At 39.2% G+C, this 15,441-nt stretch overlaps 1 protein-coding gene across 1 annotated transcript in view; it reads left to right on the top strand.

Annotated features, from left to right (window-relative positions):
• LOC132459622 (EGF-like repeat and discoidin I-like domain-containing protein 3) overlaps positions 1–15,441 on the top strand; it is an 80,587-nt gene that overhangs the window by 15,260 nt on the left and 49,886 nt on the right. Inside the window, 2 exon segments of the mRNA XM_060054268.1 lie at positions 1,999–2,028; positions 8,771–8,899. Coding sequence (XP_059910251.1) covers positions 1,999–2,028; positions 8,771–8,899 — 159 coding nt within the window.

The raw sequence follows: 15,441 nt of genomic DNA, 5'->3' as shown, positions 1-15,441 counted from the left end.
TATTAAAAGCCTACATATTTCATAGATTACATCTTCTAAGGAATATACAAATATTATGGAGGTAAGAGTTAAACTTTGTAGTATGCCATTGAGAAATGTACTTCATATATTCATAATGAGGACTGAGCAGAACTATCATCCTATTAAGGAATGTTAAAAATGTCAGTGGGGCACCACGAAAAGGTCATAAGCATGGCCTGCAAGTAGGTTATCCTGCATTTGAGTGATAACTCTCCTGGGATTTGGAAAAAATGAAAAGGGCTCCTTTAGAAGTTGGGATTTAGAGACATGTTCAAATCCCATGATTAGAACTCTACTTGACCTGAACTTTGATAAGTACAACGTTTTTATTTTGTGTGCCTCATGAACAACAAAATCTATAAATGGAGTAAAAGAAAAAATGCATCTGTTTGCAAAACAGTAGGCACTACTTTAGAAGTTTATCTGTGTCTTCACATGTTATTTATCTAACTCTTTAAGCTTGTTCTTCATGGGTCATCGTGTATAGAGTGAGTAGAACATTGCATCTCAGAGTATTAGGTCCATTTCCCTGCTTAAAAAAAATGTTGGCCTTGTTTAGCCAAACCAAGACTTCGTTCACTTCTTGTGAGGTAACTTGAAGAACCCCATGTTGTTTCAACATCTCAAGAATGTGTATGTGGTCCGTATCCCTCCAGCACAGCGTCAAAGTTAATTATTTTCTTCTTTAGCTCAGCAGAGTCATAACCATATTTCCGGAGTAGGAACCATATGTCGGGTGTTTTCAGATCATATCCATTTAGTGGTTGTGATAAATGCTCACTGACACAGACATAAATAAGCACACAGACATTAACACATCTAGGGAATGCAGTGTGTCTTCTGTCTGTGAAGCATACATAGCATTATTTTAGAGTGAACTCTCAAAGAAACAAAACAGACACAACAGAAAGACTGGGCATTGAAAGATGCGTTCATATGAGTTTTTGGTGCTTTATTTGGAAATGCTGCAAAAAGTCAGTTATAGATAGATAATGGATTTAATTGAGGCCTACGTGCCTTTTGTTGACATGAGTTCTCTCTTTCCTGCTTACTCTATTGTTGCCCCTTCCCATATGCTAAGTCTAAATAAGCATGCAGTGATTTAGAATAATTAATGCCCATAATATTCATACCTTATTTCCATGGGAACCATGGTCATTGGTAGGCGGTGTCATTAACCCAGCAGGATCTGAAGACTAATCACTCAACAATATCTATAATGGTCCCATTTATGCCGATGGGCATAAATGTATCTGTTTAGCAATAATATATTTGTGTTAAGTTTAAATAAATATAACAAATAAAAGTTGATACAAAATAATGCATATCTAGTAAAAATTATGGAAAGTTTAAAAACCTTTTTGGAACAAGGTATTTGCTCTCATAACATTTGGACACAATCCTTAAATAATTAAAATATTTCTGGATATTCTGTGGTTTTCCCTCTTATTTCTATCCAGTGATCTGTCCCTTTTGTGTTATTTGTGGTTTTACTGGTGCATGTCAGCAGGGAGGTCAGGCTCTGTGGTAATGATGGTAGACAGACCGGACCTGGGCTCCACCGCTCGGCTATGGTATTAGCCCTGGGATTACGAGTCAGGGAGGCGTGTATGTATGCCTTACAGGCTAATCCTACTGTGGTCCAGAATGATGAACACATTTTAGCCAGAGGCCTCCATCCAGGGTTGTGGCTCTGGGGAGGAGGGGTTACCCGACAGTGCGTTAGATTATCTTTCAGGTTTTTTTGTGTGTGCGTGTGCGTGTGCGTGCATATATGCTCTTGCCTGTTTATTTGTTGTTTATCGTCCATATGTGATACCTCAGATCTTACTCTACGAATGCAATGCTTCTAAACATTGAGGAAATGTGTGGCCTTTGCAACATGCTACACATTTATGTTATGCATTAACACACAGGGGAAACTAATCGGATCTCCTTTCTCTTCCCCCTATTCTCCTACTCTGTCTTTCTCTACAGCAGCAGATGGTGAGGAACCAACTACACCAGGTGGGCAATGTTCATGCTCTGTGACGTGTGTGTGTGTGTGTGTCTATGTGTGTTCGGGCACACGCAAGCGTGTGCACTCATGCATTTGAGGTGTACGTGTGTGTGCAATCACATTTAGACATTTCATCCAAAGGGACTTCCATTGTCTCATTCTGGTGCACATTCACACATTATCAGCGATCTCTTGTTTTCTCAAGCACTCTACCTATTCCATCTTTCCGATTGGCTTCACCATCTCTATTGTTGCACTCAACAGACCTGGGCAGCAGCGAATATACACTAATCTTTTATTCACTCTACCTGCCTGAGATTTTATTATTTGGTAGTCTGTCAAATGGTAAATCCCTCAATTGTACTACTTCTAAAGTGGTTTTGCAGTGGTGACACAATTTGTCACAAATAAACCAGAAACCATTTTTACCGTATTTTTTGAATTTGTATTTCGATGTCATTTATGTTAATCCATCAAAATAACTGAACAGATTTGTTTCAAAGGAAGGAAAAAGTGAACGTTGAATAATGCATCTTGGGCTCATAACGCGAGGGTGAATCTCATTTTAGGAAATCTTATTGACAATTTGTAGAAGATAGCTAAACATTGCTAGGCAGATGGAATTCCCTGTTTTTTTTAATCCATGCTATGGTCAATTTATTTTGCTAGAGTGCACTTTATAATCTATAAAAATAAAAGTTGCAATTTAAATCTCACTTGAAACTTTTCCGTAAAAACCAACCTTGAACCACTTAATCCCTTTAGATTTAACCAAAGAACAGAGCTTTAACCTGTCCTGGTCCCGTTACCCAAGAGCTCCTTGTATTGTAATCATCACTAATATGATTCTTCCAGGGGCACGTGTATGCACACAGACACACGCACACATCCAGTTATCAAGAGATCTGTATTAGGTGTGACTGTTGAGCGGTGACCTGGAACTGGACGTGGGGGGGGAAATAGGGCAGAGCGATGCAGGGGTTCAAATTACATGTGACAGGCATCAAAAACGGGTGGTGCTCTGGATAGAAATAAAAAAAAGTCACATTACTGACAGGCTTCGCCTGTAAAAAAACTCTTTGGCAACGGTTTCTAATGTTTATGTTTAACGTGGACAGGCATAGGCTAAAGCGATGTCACCCAACCGTGCGAGGGTGCGACTACCTTTTGCTTCGATGTAAAGGCCCTGACAAATCCAACCAACGTCAAAGAACTAAGACTGCGGATGTATTCAAACCGGAAAGAAAGCAGCGTTTGCCTTCCATTTCACACACCACTCTCGCTCAGAAGGGTTGTATAGCCACTTCAAAATAAAGAATATTTGAAAATTATGAATGATCAGATGAAATGAAGTGGAAAATGAGACAATCTTTTAGTGTGTTCCCTCTTGACAAAGCCGTTTGCTGGTTTGCTCACTTTCGTTTTCCCATCTCTTGCAAGGATTTGCTTAGGCTGAACAGCCCTTCAGAGCGGCCTCTGCACCGATTCAAAATACGGCTGAAAAAAAACATCTATGTAGGCTAATTTATCAAGGCACATATTAGTAACGATCATAACTATAACTCCCACGATCTAGGCTATTAGGCCTACCACGATAAGATGGGTATTAGGCCCCAGACAGAACATGTTTGAGGGGTAACAATAGGAAATGCCTAGATTGTTTAGGATTGAATAACAATAGCGATAATGGCATCAACCTTTTATATATTATATTATATTATAGGACTGAACCAATAATAACGAATCAAGCCGCTGAGAGCTCTAACCATACTCTGCGTGAATGGCGCAGCATCTCAGAAAAAAAAAAAAACACACTTATTGTATTAAGGGTTAGGCATATTGTACAATTCTAGAGAAATATTTGTTTGGGCGACATTGAATATATTTGCTTCTCCTACTATACTGTACATAATATATGCAGACAGAACACAAAGTGATATTTCACGTTGGTGCCATCATGACTGGTGCTTCTAGCCGGTGGAGCTGGGATTAGATGAAGGTTCTGCATGCCTCCAAGCGCCTTTGGAGGCATTCCGTCTTGAATCTTTTTATCTCTCATAGGCGGGCACTGGCATCTTTTGTCTAGTTGTTTTTACACGGCAAGGGTGGATCCAGGGTGAAGCAACACACATTTCTCATCCCCCTAATAAAATCTGGATGTAACCAATATCCTGGACATTTCTGAAAATAAATTTGTCGTGTGTTTGATTCATCATACCTTCAAAAGAACACATTGCTGCGACTGTAGTAGGGTACTTGCTTTATCAAAAGCTAGTTTCCTTGGAAATGCTGGGAGAAATGCTTAGAGAGTACGAGAGCGAGAGAGAGAGGCATTGCTTTTATCTACTTGTCTAGTATTTGCAAACTCTTTTTTATTTATAGCAGAGACATAATTAAGTTGTATCATGTGCAGTATACTAATAAGTCCAAATTGTTGTCAAGCGGCAGTTAATTTTTTTCGTGCGTACAATGCAAGTCATTTCTACAGGTTACATTAAATGTTTTAATTGTACCACTAATATGGATAAGCAGATCATGGATTGAACGTCTGCAAGTTAAATACATTACAGCAGTCGTGCAATGAAGAAAGGACTTGAAATGTTCGGAGCCAGATTCACTAACTGACTTAACCCATATTAGATTTGATTATAGTCCGTTTTTGCATATCAGGCTTTGCCGGCTGGACAACTTTGGAAAAAGTTGCTTCTTCCGATTAGAACTTTTTATGACATGGTTCCTCTGACATTTCCATGGCATTTAGTCTCCGACATGCCTCCATCTTCTCTTGCAATGACGGCTCAGAGTCACAGAATTTACCTATTTTTGCGGGATTTTAAATTGAGTTGATAAATAACAAATGCACTTTTGAGTGTAGTCATCTAAAATAACTAAGAGGAGGCCCCTTTTAACCATGACACAATGGCAAAGGTTATGGTCGGGACATCAAATAAAGCAGGCATGGGATCACCCAGGGCATCCATTTGCATTTGAACCGTGCTGTGGGCATCAATTGATATTAAGTGATTCAACCCCTTTAAAAATATTGTTGCAGGATGTGCAGATGCCGAAAACATGCAAAGTGGAATCAACCATCCATTTATGAATAATATATAAATACATATATTATATTAGAGACGTCCGTACGGTGACGAATTAACAGAGGAGGGGACTATTCCTCGTCTAAGTTAACAGCATCTAAGATCTTAATTGCTATTTAGCGTTACAAGACACATTACACTATAGGGTAGTGTACGAAGTGGTCAGTAGTCTTACAACTTTTTTTGAGACTGTATTGCAGTGGTTGCAATTACATGGCTGAGGTAGCTACAAAAATGCATGTCCAAGTCGATGAATTGCACAGGGAGATGGTTTCTGGATTTAACCCAGGGAAAGATTAAGGGATTGCTGGCGCTTTCTTGCCAGATATGCAAGAGAGCACGGTCTCAGCCACTACAGTAAATGGTCACCCCTTGTCTTGACCTACTTGACTGGGATGAGTTAGACCGTAATCAATGCACAGCCAGCCGGGGATTCAAAGGAGATGAAACGGAAACTGGCTTTGCAGTGACCCCGTTCAACATCCTGAACTTGACTGATCACAGGGTTGGTTCAGAGAATCAGCGTTTAATTGTTCTGCTTCTTTACCATGAACAATATGCAACTGGCTTTGCATAGAAAATACTTCAATGCATATCTCAACTTAAAACAGAATAATCCATCCCTTTAGATCCCTGAAGTGCAGTTCGTTTTCATGCTGTTTTGCCAATTAACATTGACTACGGGAACATGATTGTTGGTACGATGTGAATGATAGTTACCATCCCGAAGGAGAGAAGAATCACAGTCATATGTACCAGGAACTTGCCAAACTGCCGGCCTTGTGAATGATCAGCAAATAAACAGGGGCTGCTTTTCTGTGTTAAGCATTGTTCTGGTTTTCACCACTGATTGATTGGTCTCTTTGCAGCCTTGTAAAGAAATCGCCTAGCTCCTGCTGGACAAACTGTAGGCTCCCATCAATCACAGCCCGAAGGCTAGCTTGTACAACAAAACAGGGGCTGACATGCACATAGAAATGCCCCTCCTCACCTTCTCCTTTAGACATACATCATCTACACACCGACACACATGCACCCACACATACACACACCCATGCACCCGCACACACACACCCACAAAAACACAAATGCACACACCCCCCCACACACATACACCTTAAACCAAGGGAAAAGCATCAAGCCCTATCAAGATCTATCAAGATCCATGGAAATGTTTATGTGTGCATGCTTCGGCTTGCCACGCCGCTCACAGATGGCATTAGTGGTATTCTAGCGCATGTGTGTTTACATTGGCATGTGTAGATGTATGTTTGTTGTACACAGTGCCGCTGCTATTCCTGAATCATCAAAATTATGATTAGAGATTTCTTTATCTAAATACACGCTGATGCAAATCCCTCAAATGTATACATACATACAATTAATGTTTACGCTTCAATACAATTCATGATTAATTGTGGGTTATTTTAAGAGCGCAGAACAACACATTCTCACTATAACACACCCACTCCACAGCCCTTCCTTGCCAACCCACCTTCGACCATTTTCCCTCCGTACCTTTTTCTGATTAATGCACTCTCCATTAGGGAGGCTGTCGGGCTGCATTGGCAGGACCATAGATTGCCTAACCAAAATGAATGTGAACCCTGTCACCGTCTCTCTTGCTGAGCCAGGCCTTTGAGGGAGGAAAATAAAAAAAACAGCCTTTCCCTGGTTCAACTGATTAGCCCCTCATCGTATTATTACTGAATCAAGATTAGCCTCTAACATAGAGAGGACTGGATGGAGGATTACTGCAATGCATTCTGCACAATCTTAATTCTACACTACATGGAACAATGCAAGCTTTCCTGTAGCGTTATTATTTTAATAGTATGTTGTCATCTTGGAATGTACACTAATTGGGTATGGCTGGTGGAGATAATGCATTAACGCAAGGCTGCACTATTTCACTAGAAACCATCAGGGTGTCCATTGCTATTGGCTTTTCATTTGTCAAAATTAATTTAAGTACACGACTGTCTTCAACTTTACCGTTTTTTTTTGTTGTTAAACCTTATTATTTCTCTAAAAGGAGATAGCGGCAAAAATTCATTAGAGGCAAGTGTAAAGAAAAGCTCAGACTATACTTTTTTAATCATTTAAAAATAACATTCCAAAATAAATGCATTTAATCCAGTCTATTCATCACTATCTTTAAATTTAACGCAACGGTTTTCCATGTCATCGTAATTGACATTTCTCACTGAATGCTCTACTCTACTTCATAGTACTGTCCTCACCTCCATGTTTGCATTAATACATCTCCCGGGAGGGATTTCACAAGTTTCTCCAAGCCTCCACCTCCTCAAAGTTTGACTGTCCCCATGCAGTGATGCTGCTCCAATGCATAAAAGATGAGGCAGCCCCCAGCAGGCCTTAAGTTATGAATCCAATAATCATGTATCAAGGCCCTGTCTTTTACATTTGAGACCACACCGCAGGTTAGATAGGTAGAGGTTTTAGAAGTCAGAGTTATGGTCGCCTGATGCGGACACAGCAGCTAAAGGAGTGAATTGCTGAATAAACAACAGCCCTTGACAGCGCATCCTTTTAATTGATTTCTTTCTTGTGAACTTTTCCTGTCTATAAAAGAGTGATTTGGACTTGAATTACATTCTCCTTTCTTCTTCAAACAATGGTATAAAGCGTCATACCATTACATAAATCATTGATTCTCCACACACACCAGAACAAAACAACCACAAACACTATTTTCAAGTCAGCCCTTCTGAAGTGTCTCCCTGCATTTTAGATTTTAATTAATTTGTTTTCATTTAGAATAATTGCACTTCACTTGTTTATATTGAACAGGCAAGAGAATGATTTAAACAAAATTAAAAGTTAGGTAATTGTATTCACAGCAAAAAATGCTAACAATTATTCAATAACCCCAGTGAATAAATCAAGAAAATACCACCATTCTTACATAGTTTACCTCCATGAATGAAACATGTTATTGTGTTACACCCTACAACTGCTATTAAAATTAATAGCACACCCAAAGTTCAGTTCAGCAGTAAAGCATGTAACCCTAACTCTTTTAGTGTGAGGTTCGGGCCGTAGATTATATAGGCTGTTGGCATACGTATATTGGATTAAATGTTCTTCATTTTTATGGTTTGCCATACAGCCATTCCTTGCAGTCCTCTGAGAACCAGGAGGACTGTGATGAGGGTTTCCTTCCCGAGAGGGGATATATGTAATCACTGACATCCAGCTACCTATTGATTTGATTTCAAGTCGTCTCCAGCCCTGTCTGCCGCGTCATGTCTTTCTTGTTCATGTCAAATAGTTGTACTCCTACACTGTGTGTGTGTGTGTGTAAGTGCATGCATCTGTTTCTCTGTGTGCGTGCGTGCGTGTGTTTGTGCGCCTTGCTAATCTTTTTAGCTCAAAGCTGGTACTAATATCGTTGCTTTTATGAATAACCAGAGAATATATATATTTCCCTGTATGCATTTGGTTTCGTAGTGATATACTTTGTATTGTAGGGATATTCTACATGATCATTATAAATATTCTCATTATTGGTAACCATTTAAATGTACTGGTGATTGCTTATCCCCAGTACTTTTTGATTAGCTTACGTAGCAGTGTTCAGTATTCCATAAGCGAGATGTTGCTAACATGTAAGTGTGTTCTTGTCCAGGTCCCTGCCATCCAAACCCTTGCCACAACAGAGGAATATGTGAGATCAGTGAGAGCTTCAGGGGCGATACCTTTATTGGCTACGTCTGCAAGTGTCCACCCGGATTTAGTGGAATTCACTGCCAACACAGTAAGTCAGGCAATTAGCCAATGATTCTTTATTTTTCTGCTCCCACTTATCCATCTTTTATAAGTTCATTACTGCTTCTTAGCCCAGTTATATGCTGGTTGTTTAAATATTTCACAACCCAGAGTAATGACCTTGGTTAGTGATTCACTGGCGTGTAGCTGACATGAAGGGAGCTTTTGTTTAAATAATAGGTTCAGCAAAATGATCGGGATTGTGCTGGGGAAAGTGCTGAAGAGGCTTTCTTTCATGCTATTTTAAAAGGCGTTTTCATGGGGGGTGACAAGCTTTGCGGTAACATCCTGTGTAGGTTCTGGACCATTGTTCTCGATAATATTTCTGCTTTATTCCCAACAACCATCAATTCATTTTATTTTGAATGGAAAAGTCTAACAATGGTTGTCTGCGTTCGTCTACCAATGTCATTATTTTCTAAAGAATATCACTCCCAACAAATCAAAACCTTCTAGTTTGTGCTATTTTCACATTTCAAAGGCAAAGTTACTTTTATTAAAAAGCGTCATTGCAATACATACCAGCAGGTATAGCAGTTAATTGTTGCTTTTGTTTGGAAGTCAAATTCGATTATTAAATAGGGGGCATTTTGTAGACTCAATGCAACTCAAGCATATAAACATTTAGTGCTTAAACATAGCTAATGTGGAAATGAATGCAAAGTATAAAGACTAAAAAAATTAATGAATGAGAACAACACCAAGAAAGTAAACTCAATAATGTGGTATTTTTGTATAAACAGCAAGACCTTAAACCCCATCAGTATATGCTTCCTTAACTGGATTCTAACAAAATTACAAAAAAGCATAAGTGCTAGAGTAGGGAAGCTAATCATTAAGTTTGAGTCGGTACACCAATTTTTCTCGACGATATAAAAATAAGTGACTAATGCTACAAAAGGTTTCAACCCTTTAAAATATACTCCAAGCAGTCCTACTATTTTATAGCAGAACAGCCCAGAACATGGGCCGGAACCAGAAACCGAAAGGGTGGGGTTGCACTTTGTTTCCTGTTTCGTTGCTGACATTTGTACTGAAGAGATTCACACTCATTGGTACGAGTGCAAGCTTTCAGAATGAGATTTAAGAAAGTATTGCTAAAGTTGCCAGTTACCATGGCGTTGGTATTAAACCTTTATAGACTCTTTACCGTTTATTTGTACCCTTTTTTTTACTACTGCTGTTTGAGTTCTTGCCAATTATTCCCTTAGATGAATAGATTATTAATCTAAAGTCTGCCTTTGAGGCTAGATTGTCTTTAAGGAGTAAAACAGAAAGCGTACGCAAAGACAATCTATCATGCATTATAATGTCGGACTACCTACGTTAACATTATGCAGAGAACTTTGGTTGCCCAAACTGCATATTCATGTTTGTTCTAATTCAAGTGGATGCATATACAATATAGCCATGAAACTTTCTGTGCTTGTTGGGTGAAAGTAAAGCTCCTCATTTTGGCATTTATTTTATTTGTCCTTTCAGAACAAGTTAGACAAGATAAAGCAATTCCTGCTTCCAGTTTTATGTTCACTAATGGAGAAAAGTGGTAGCCTTCTTGCTGCTAAAAATGAGAAGAGGCAAACCATTAGCCAAGCGTACATTTAATAATTAGACAGTGTCTTATGTTTTCTTGGTCTTACAGGAGGCTATTTCAATGTAACAACATAGTTGGAAAGTCCAGATGTTGCATTTCCCGAATGGATTCACTGCCACGGACCAGTGGCCTATCAGCCAGCCACTGTGGGCGTGATATATAAGCACATCATGAATCGATGTCGCCCACAAGGTCAACCTCCCTCCTCTATGTCTTGGAGTTGTCTCAGTTCCTTACCAAGTGGGGTTCCTAGCAGCTTTGTCGATATGTTTAAAGTAGGGCTATTTATCTAGTCGACTATTCTAAAAAACGAACAGCCTAAAAATCGGCAGGAGCCATCTGAAATGGTTAATTATAATTGTATTCCCTTTTTATAAAATGGGGCTGAAAAGTGTGACATGCATCACTACAGACAGTGCTCATGTACTGAATGTGGGACAGTTAGGAGTGGTCCAGCTTTGGAAGTTTAATTAATCATCAAAAAAATGATATATTCGTCTGTCGAGGTGGGATAAAAATGTCCCTGAGATGTATTTTATCGATTCGCTTTCTGATTACTGTGGGCAACTGAGCTGCCATTTGAGCTGCCTTAAACTCTGTAAATGAAGTACATACATAGGCTAGGTCAACATAATCAGGCACATCATGGTTTCACTACTGTGAGACGGAATGAAGGGACGGACATTTCAGCGACGAGGCTAAACAGGGCGGGCTCAGTGCTGCGGAGCCAATAGAGTAGATAGTAAATAGAGTGTGTCGCAAAATATGCAAATAACAATATATCTATCATCGCCACACTTCTCCAAATCAAAACACCAGGTCAGAATCCATTTCATGCGAAAAATGACCGGCTCAAGATCTCCATCTCTATCTTGTTTTTCCTCTTCTTTAAAAATTTAGGGAAATGAATATATACTTCTGTCTACACAGTGAGTTAAGATCAAATGTTACCTTCAGAATGTCCTTTAGGGATGAGGTACCTGGGCCGATTTATATCTGTATTTATATTCAGCAATTCCCTTTTGGTTTTTCATCGCACTTTTAGCGTATACACTGTCATCGGATATTGTCGCCCACAGCATGTTTTTTGGTTCCTCTGGCCACTGCACTTGCATCTTGTTGCTTTTAGAAACCGTGAAGCGCTTAAAACTGCCTCAGTTGTAAGTGACTTTTGAGTGTCACCTAAATAAATAAATGGAATGCAAGTGTGATCATCCAGTGAGACTTAGATCATGTCAGCCTGCATGCTAGCGTTCTGCACACATTATGCTGATACTTTCAAACGATACATGTGCCAGCCACATTTAAATGTTTACTGTTGCTACTGGCTTTAGTCTGGGAGGGCCGAATCCAATTTCACACCTTTTTGAGCATTACCCTAAATACTAAATGTTACAGCACCCTGCATTTTGCAGTGAGTGATATAACACAAACATAAATGGTGAACCATGAACAACTCGGGGAGGTACAAGCTTAACCAAGTCTTATTTTTATGTAACTATGTGCATGAGTTGAAAAAAATTTTTTACTGAGCTCATAGAAAATCCAGTGTTCAACCAGCAAGCCAGGATGCCAGTCCAGTTAGATGTTAGTCACTTGTAGTGGTCGGTGAACTGTGTTATGTTTTGTTATTGCACCTCCACTGCAAAAGAAAAGACATAGAAGATGCATTTTTTCATTTTTAGCTTAAGATCAGTGTTACAGCCTTACATTGTTTCTTCTCAATAACCCCATCCTCCAGGGCTTGTCTTTTGGAACAAACCCTTCCTCTTTTATTGATCTTTAATCAGTCTCTGCCCTTCCTTTGAAATACTCTGACAGGATTGGATTGATTTGAGGCTCAAAATGGAATGTATGTTGTTTCTTTTGTTTTTTTGGTTAGGACAGGGCTTCATATTAAATCATGTATTGACAGTTGGCTATCATGGTGAGTTAACCCTGGCAGCTTCACTGCCGCAGGGACCGGAGTGGCCGGGCCAATGTTTACCATTGCGGCCTGATACGAAGCTGCAAGGGGCCGTTACTGTCAGTCAATTAATCTTGGGAAGATTATGGGCAGCCTTCGATCCACACATCAAGACAAGGATATCACATATTCCTTTCCCAGAGCCTCTTTGCCTTTGGCTCGTTCTCCCAGCTGTAATGTTTCATTCCCAGGTACTTATTCCCCCTTCTCCTCCCTTTACCTTAGTAGCACACATCCTTTGGTTTAGGCTGTATTGGGATAGTTGCTGCCCTGATGGTAGCGGGAGCTCCTGATACTTTGGCTTTGGTCTTGTGTGAATCCACTAAGAAAGGCCAGGGAAGAAAGATATTTATAGATATATGTATTTTTTAATCATTCAGCAACAAGGCTCAATTTCAGTGGAGCTTTAACGTTTCTAAGCACCTATGGTGAAACTGTTCAAAGAGGGGAACTAACTTAATTTTACAGATAAAAGCACACATTTAAATTTAGTTGTTGGCTGTATTTAAAAAAAATGTCTGGAGCAGCTTAGTAAATTGGATTTAGATCGAGTTATAGTGTGACTAAAAGCAACTGAAAAAAGTAGCCATTATTCCACATATGGAAGAAGAAGTACGTAGATTAGAGAATAGCAACTTATTTTGAAAATAAACTGAAATTTATCTTTAGTCATAGTGCCTACGGTCTGTTTCTGTTGGTTTAAACTATTTTTTCTCCTGCTAAGCCTTTAAGTTGCATAGGGAAATTTAAGAAGTACATGGATTATGCTAATCTACAGCCTCATTTTATTTATATATTGGTAAACCACTTCAGCCCCATTGGGACAGCAAGAATGCAGTATATTAATCATCTTGATTTATATCTTTAATCGTTGCAAACCCTACTATATATGCAAGTATCCTCACAACGCAGTGCTTATAATATGTACAGTAATATATATATAGATACACACACACAGTATTTTGAAGTGTATGCAAAATATTTATTTTAGCACTTTATTTCACCCAAGGACACTGTTGTACCACACATATAAACATGTTCCTCTTCTATGGCTAGCCCTGAGATCTACAGGCCGCTGGAAGCAGTCAAACTCTCTCCTTTGATCTATTACTGGGACAGAGAACCGTTTGGATGACATACCGCTTTCCACGCGACACCCTCCCAGCACATCATTTATGAGACCACAGACCACCTACTCTCTCTTCTCTTGCTGTGTGTGTGTGTGTGTGTGTGTGTGTGTGTGTGTGTGTGTGTGTGTGTGTGTGTGTGTGTGTGTGTGTGTGTTGTTACTGGAATTCTGCTTTGCAAAATTCTGTTCCGTTAAAAAGAAAAGCACATTCTGAGATCTATGCTCAACAGAACCCATCATAGAGTTTTTCCTTGATGTGTGGAAAAGGTAGGGGAAAATGGTTCCCATGGTATTGATAACCTAAATAATGCAGTTGGTATCTCTTTAGCATGCAATGCATTTGTTTTTGCTAAAGGGCAATATAAGCACGCTTCCTAAGGCTGAAACAGTTTGGTCTGTAGTGGCCTGTTAATTGTGTCATCATAATTCATTGGTGTCATTGATATAATTATATGCCCTTTTTGTAGGCCTATTTTTTCTGTATGAAGAATATATTATTGCTACCTTGTTCTTTGAAAAATCCACATGATTGTTTAGTTATTACATTCATAAATATTAAGCACTACAGTTTGACCACTAGGTTATCATGACCATTCTAACCTGTATAATAAATAAAATATATTTGCATTCTTAAATGGAGTCTGGTGATAGACACTGACTGACTGATATACTACGTGGAGAGCTTCAACAGTGCCGAAGGTAAACATGGTAATTACCTACTTTGCAAGTTAGCAAAGTAATTGCTAACTAACGGCAATTATGCCAAATTGATTCATTATCAAATCTAGGGATGGCAATGTATTTGAGAAGCATTTGTTGTCATATTTTCACGACAGCAATCAATAAATCAAATGCTCTGTCAAATGAAATACAAAACAGGTGTCAGTGGCTGTCGTCCAATCATTTCAGTTGGTTTGAAGGAAAAGATTGGATGGCCTACTATGCTAGAAACAGGGTATACTTTGCCTGTATACCCTGTGCTCATGACCTGGGTCTTCCACAAGGCTAGGCAGACAAATTGCTAAAGCTAGAGAGTTAGTCACAGGATCTGGTGGAGTGGATTTGGAAAGAGGCATGAAGTTTTTGATTGGATAGATAGACAAATCTGGCTCGCTCTGGCAGGTTTTTCCAAATGACCTACCCTAGCCCCAAGAGTGTGATTGGTGTGTGAGTGGTTCTAAATGTTCTGAATCAAAGTGTTTTCTTTGACTTACGGTAAATAATTCTGCATTCTGTAGGTAATGTCGGATGAATGTTGGAGAAATGAGTCAAGTCAAGATAATTTAAATAGATCTTAAAAGATATTCCAGTTTCAAAAGGCTTCACGGGGCCAGAGCCAAACAAGATCTGATGGCCCCCTCTATCACAGGTCTATCAAATGGACAAGTGCAAATAAAAATACAAAAATCTCCAACAAACCAGTGAAAAAGAGGACATGACCTTGAGAAAGAACACAAGAGTGCATACGTGTATATATGATGTGCTTTTCTGATGGGTGTTAAAGGCCTAGTCAAAGATCTGCTTTGTAAATCCCAATGTCAGTTTGCCACTGTGTGCATCCAGACATTCTTCGAGCCAAAGAGGATATGACTCTATTTCCTGTCTGTCGAAAAGGGTTTGGAAATAAACAAGGGTGCTTGGCTCATGGTGAACACATGGGAGAAAGGCTGAACTTCAGAAGCATAACATCATGTCAGCTGATGTTAATGCATCAGCAATTTGCCATAGATTTTCTCTCTCAAATTAGTCTGATTTGTTAATGCTCTTTCACAAATTTTCCACAGACGTTATTGGCCAATATGTATTAAAATGATGAATGGATATAAGTGTATTCTGTCATTC

The sequence above is a fragment of the Gadus macrocephalus genome, chromosome 6, assembly GCF_031168955.1.
Source record: "Gadus macrocephalus chromosome 6, ASM3116895v1".
NCBI classification, from domain to species: domain Eukaryota; kingdom Metazoa; phylum Chordata; class Actinopteri; order Gadiformes; family Gadidae; genus Gadus; species Gadus macrocephalus.
The sequence above is the reverse complement of the archived record's forward strand: the minus strand, read 5'-3'. Positions and strand labels throughout refer to the sequence as shown.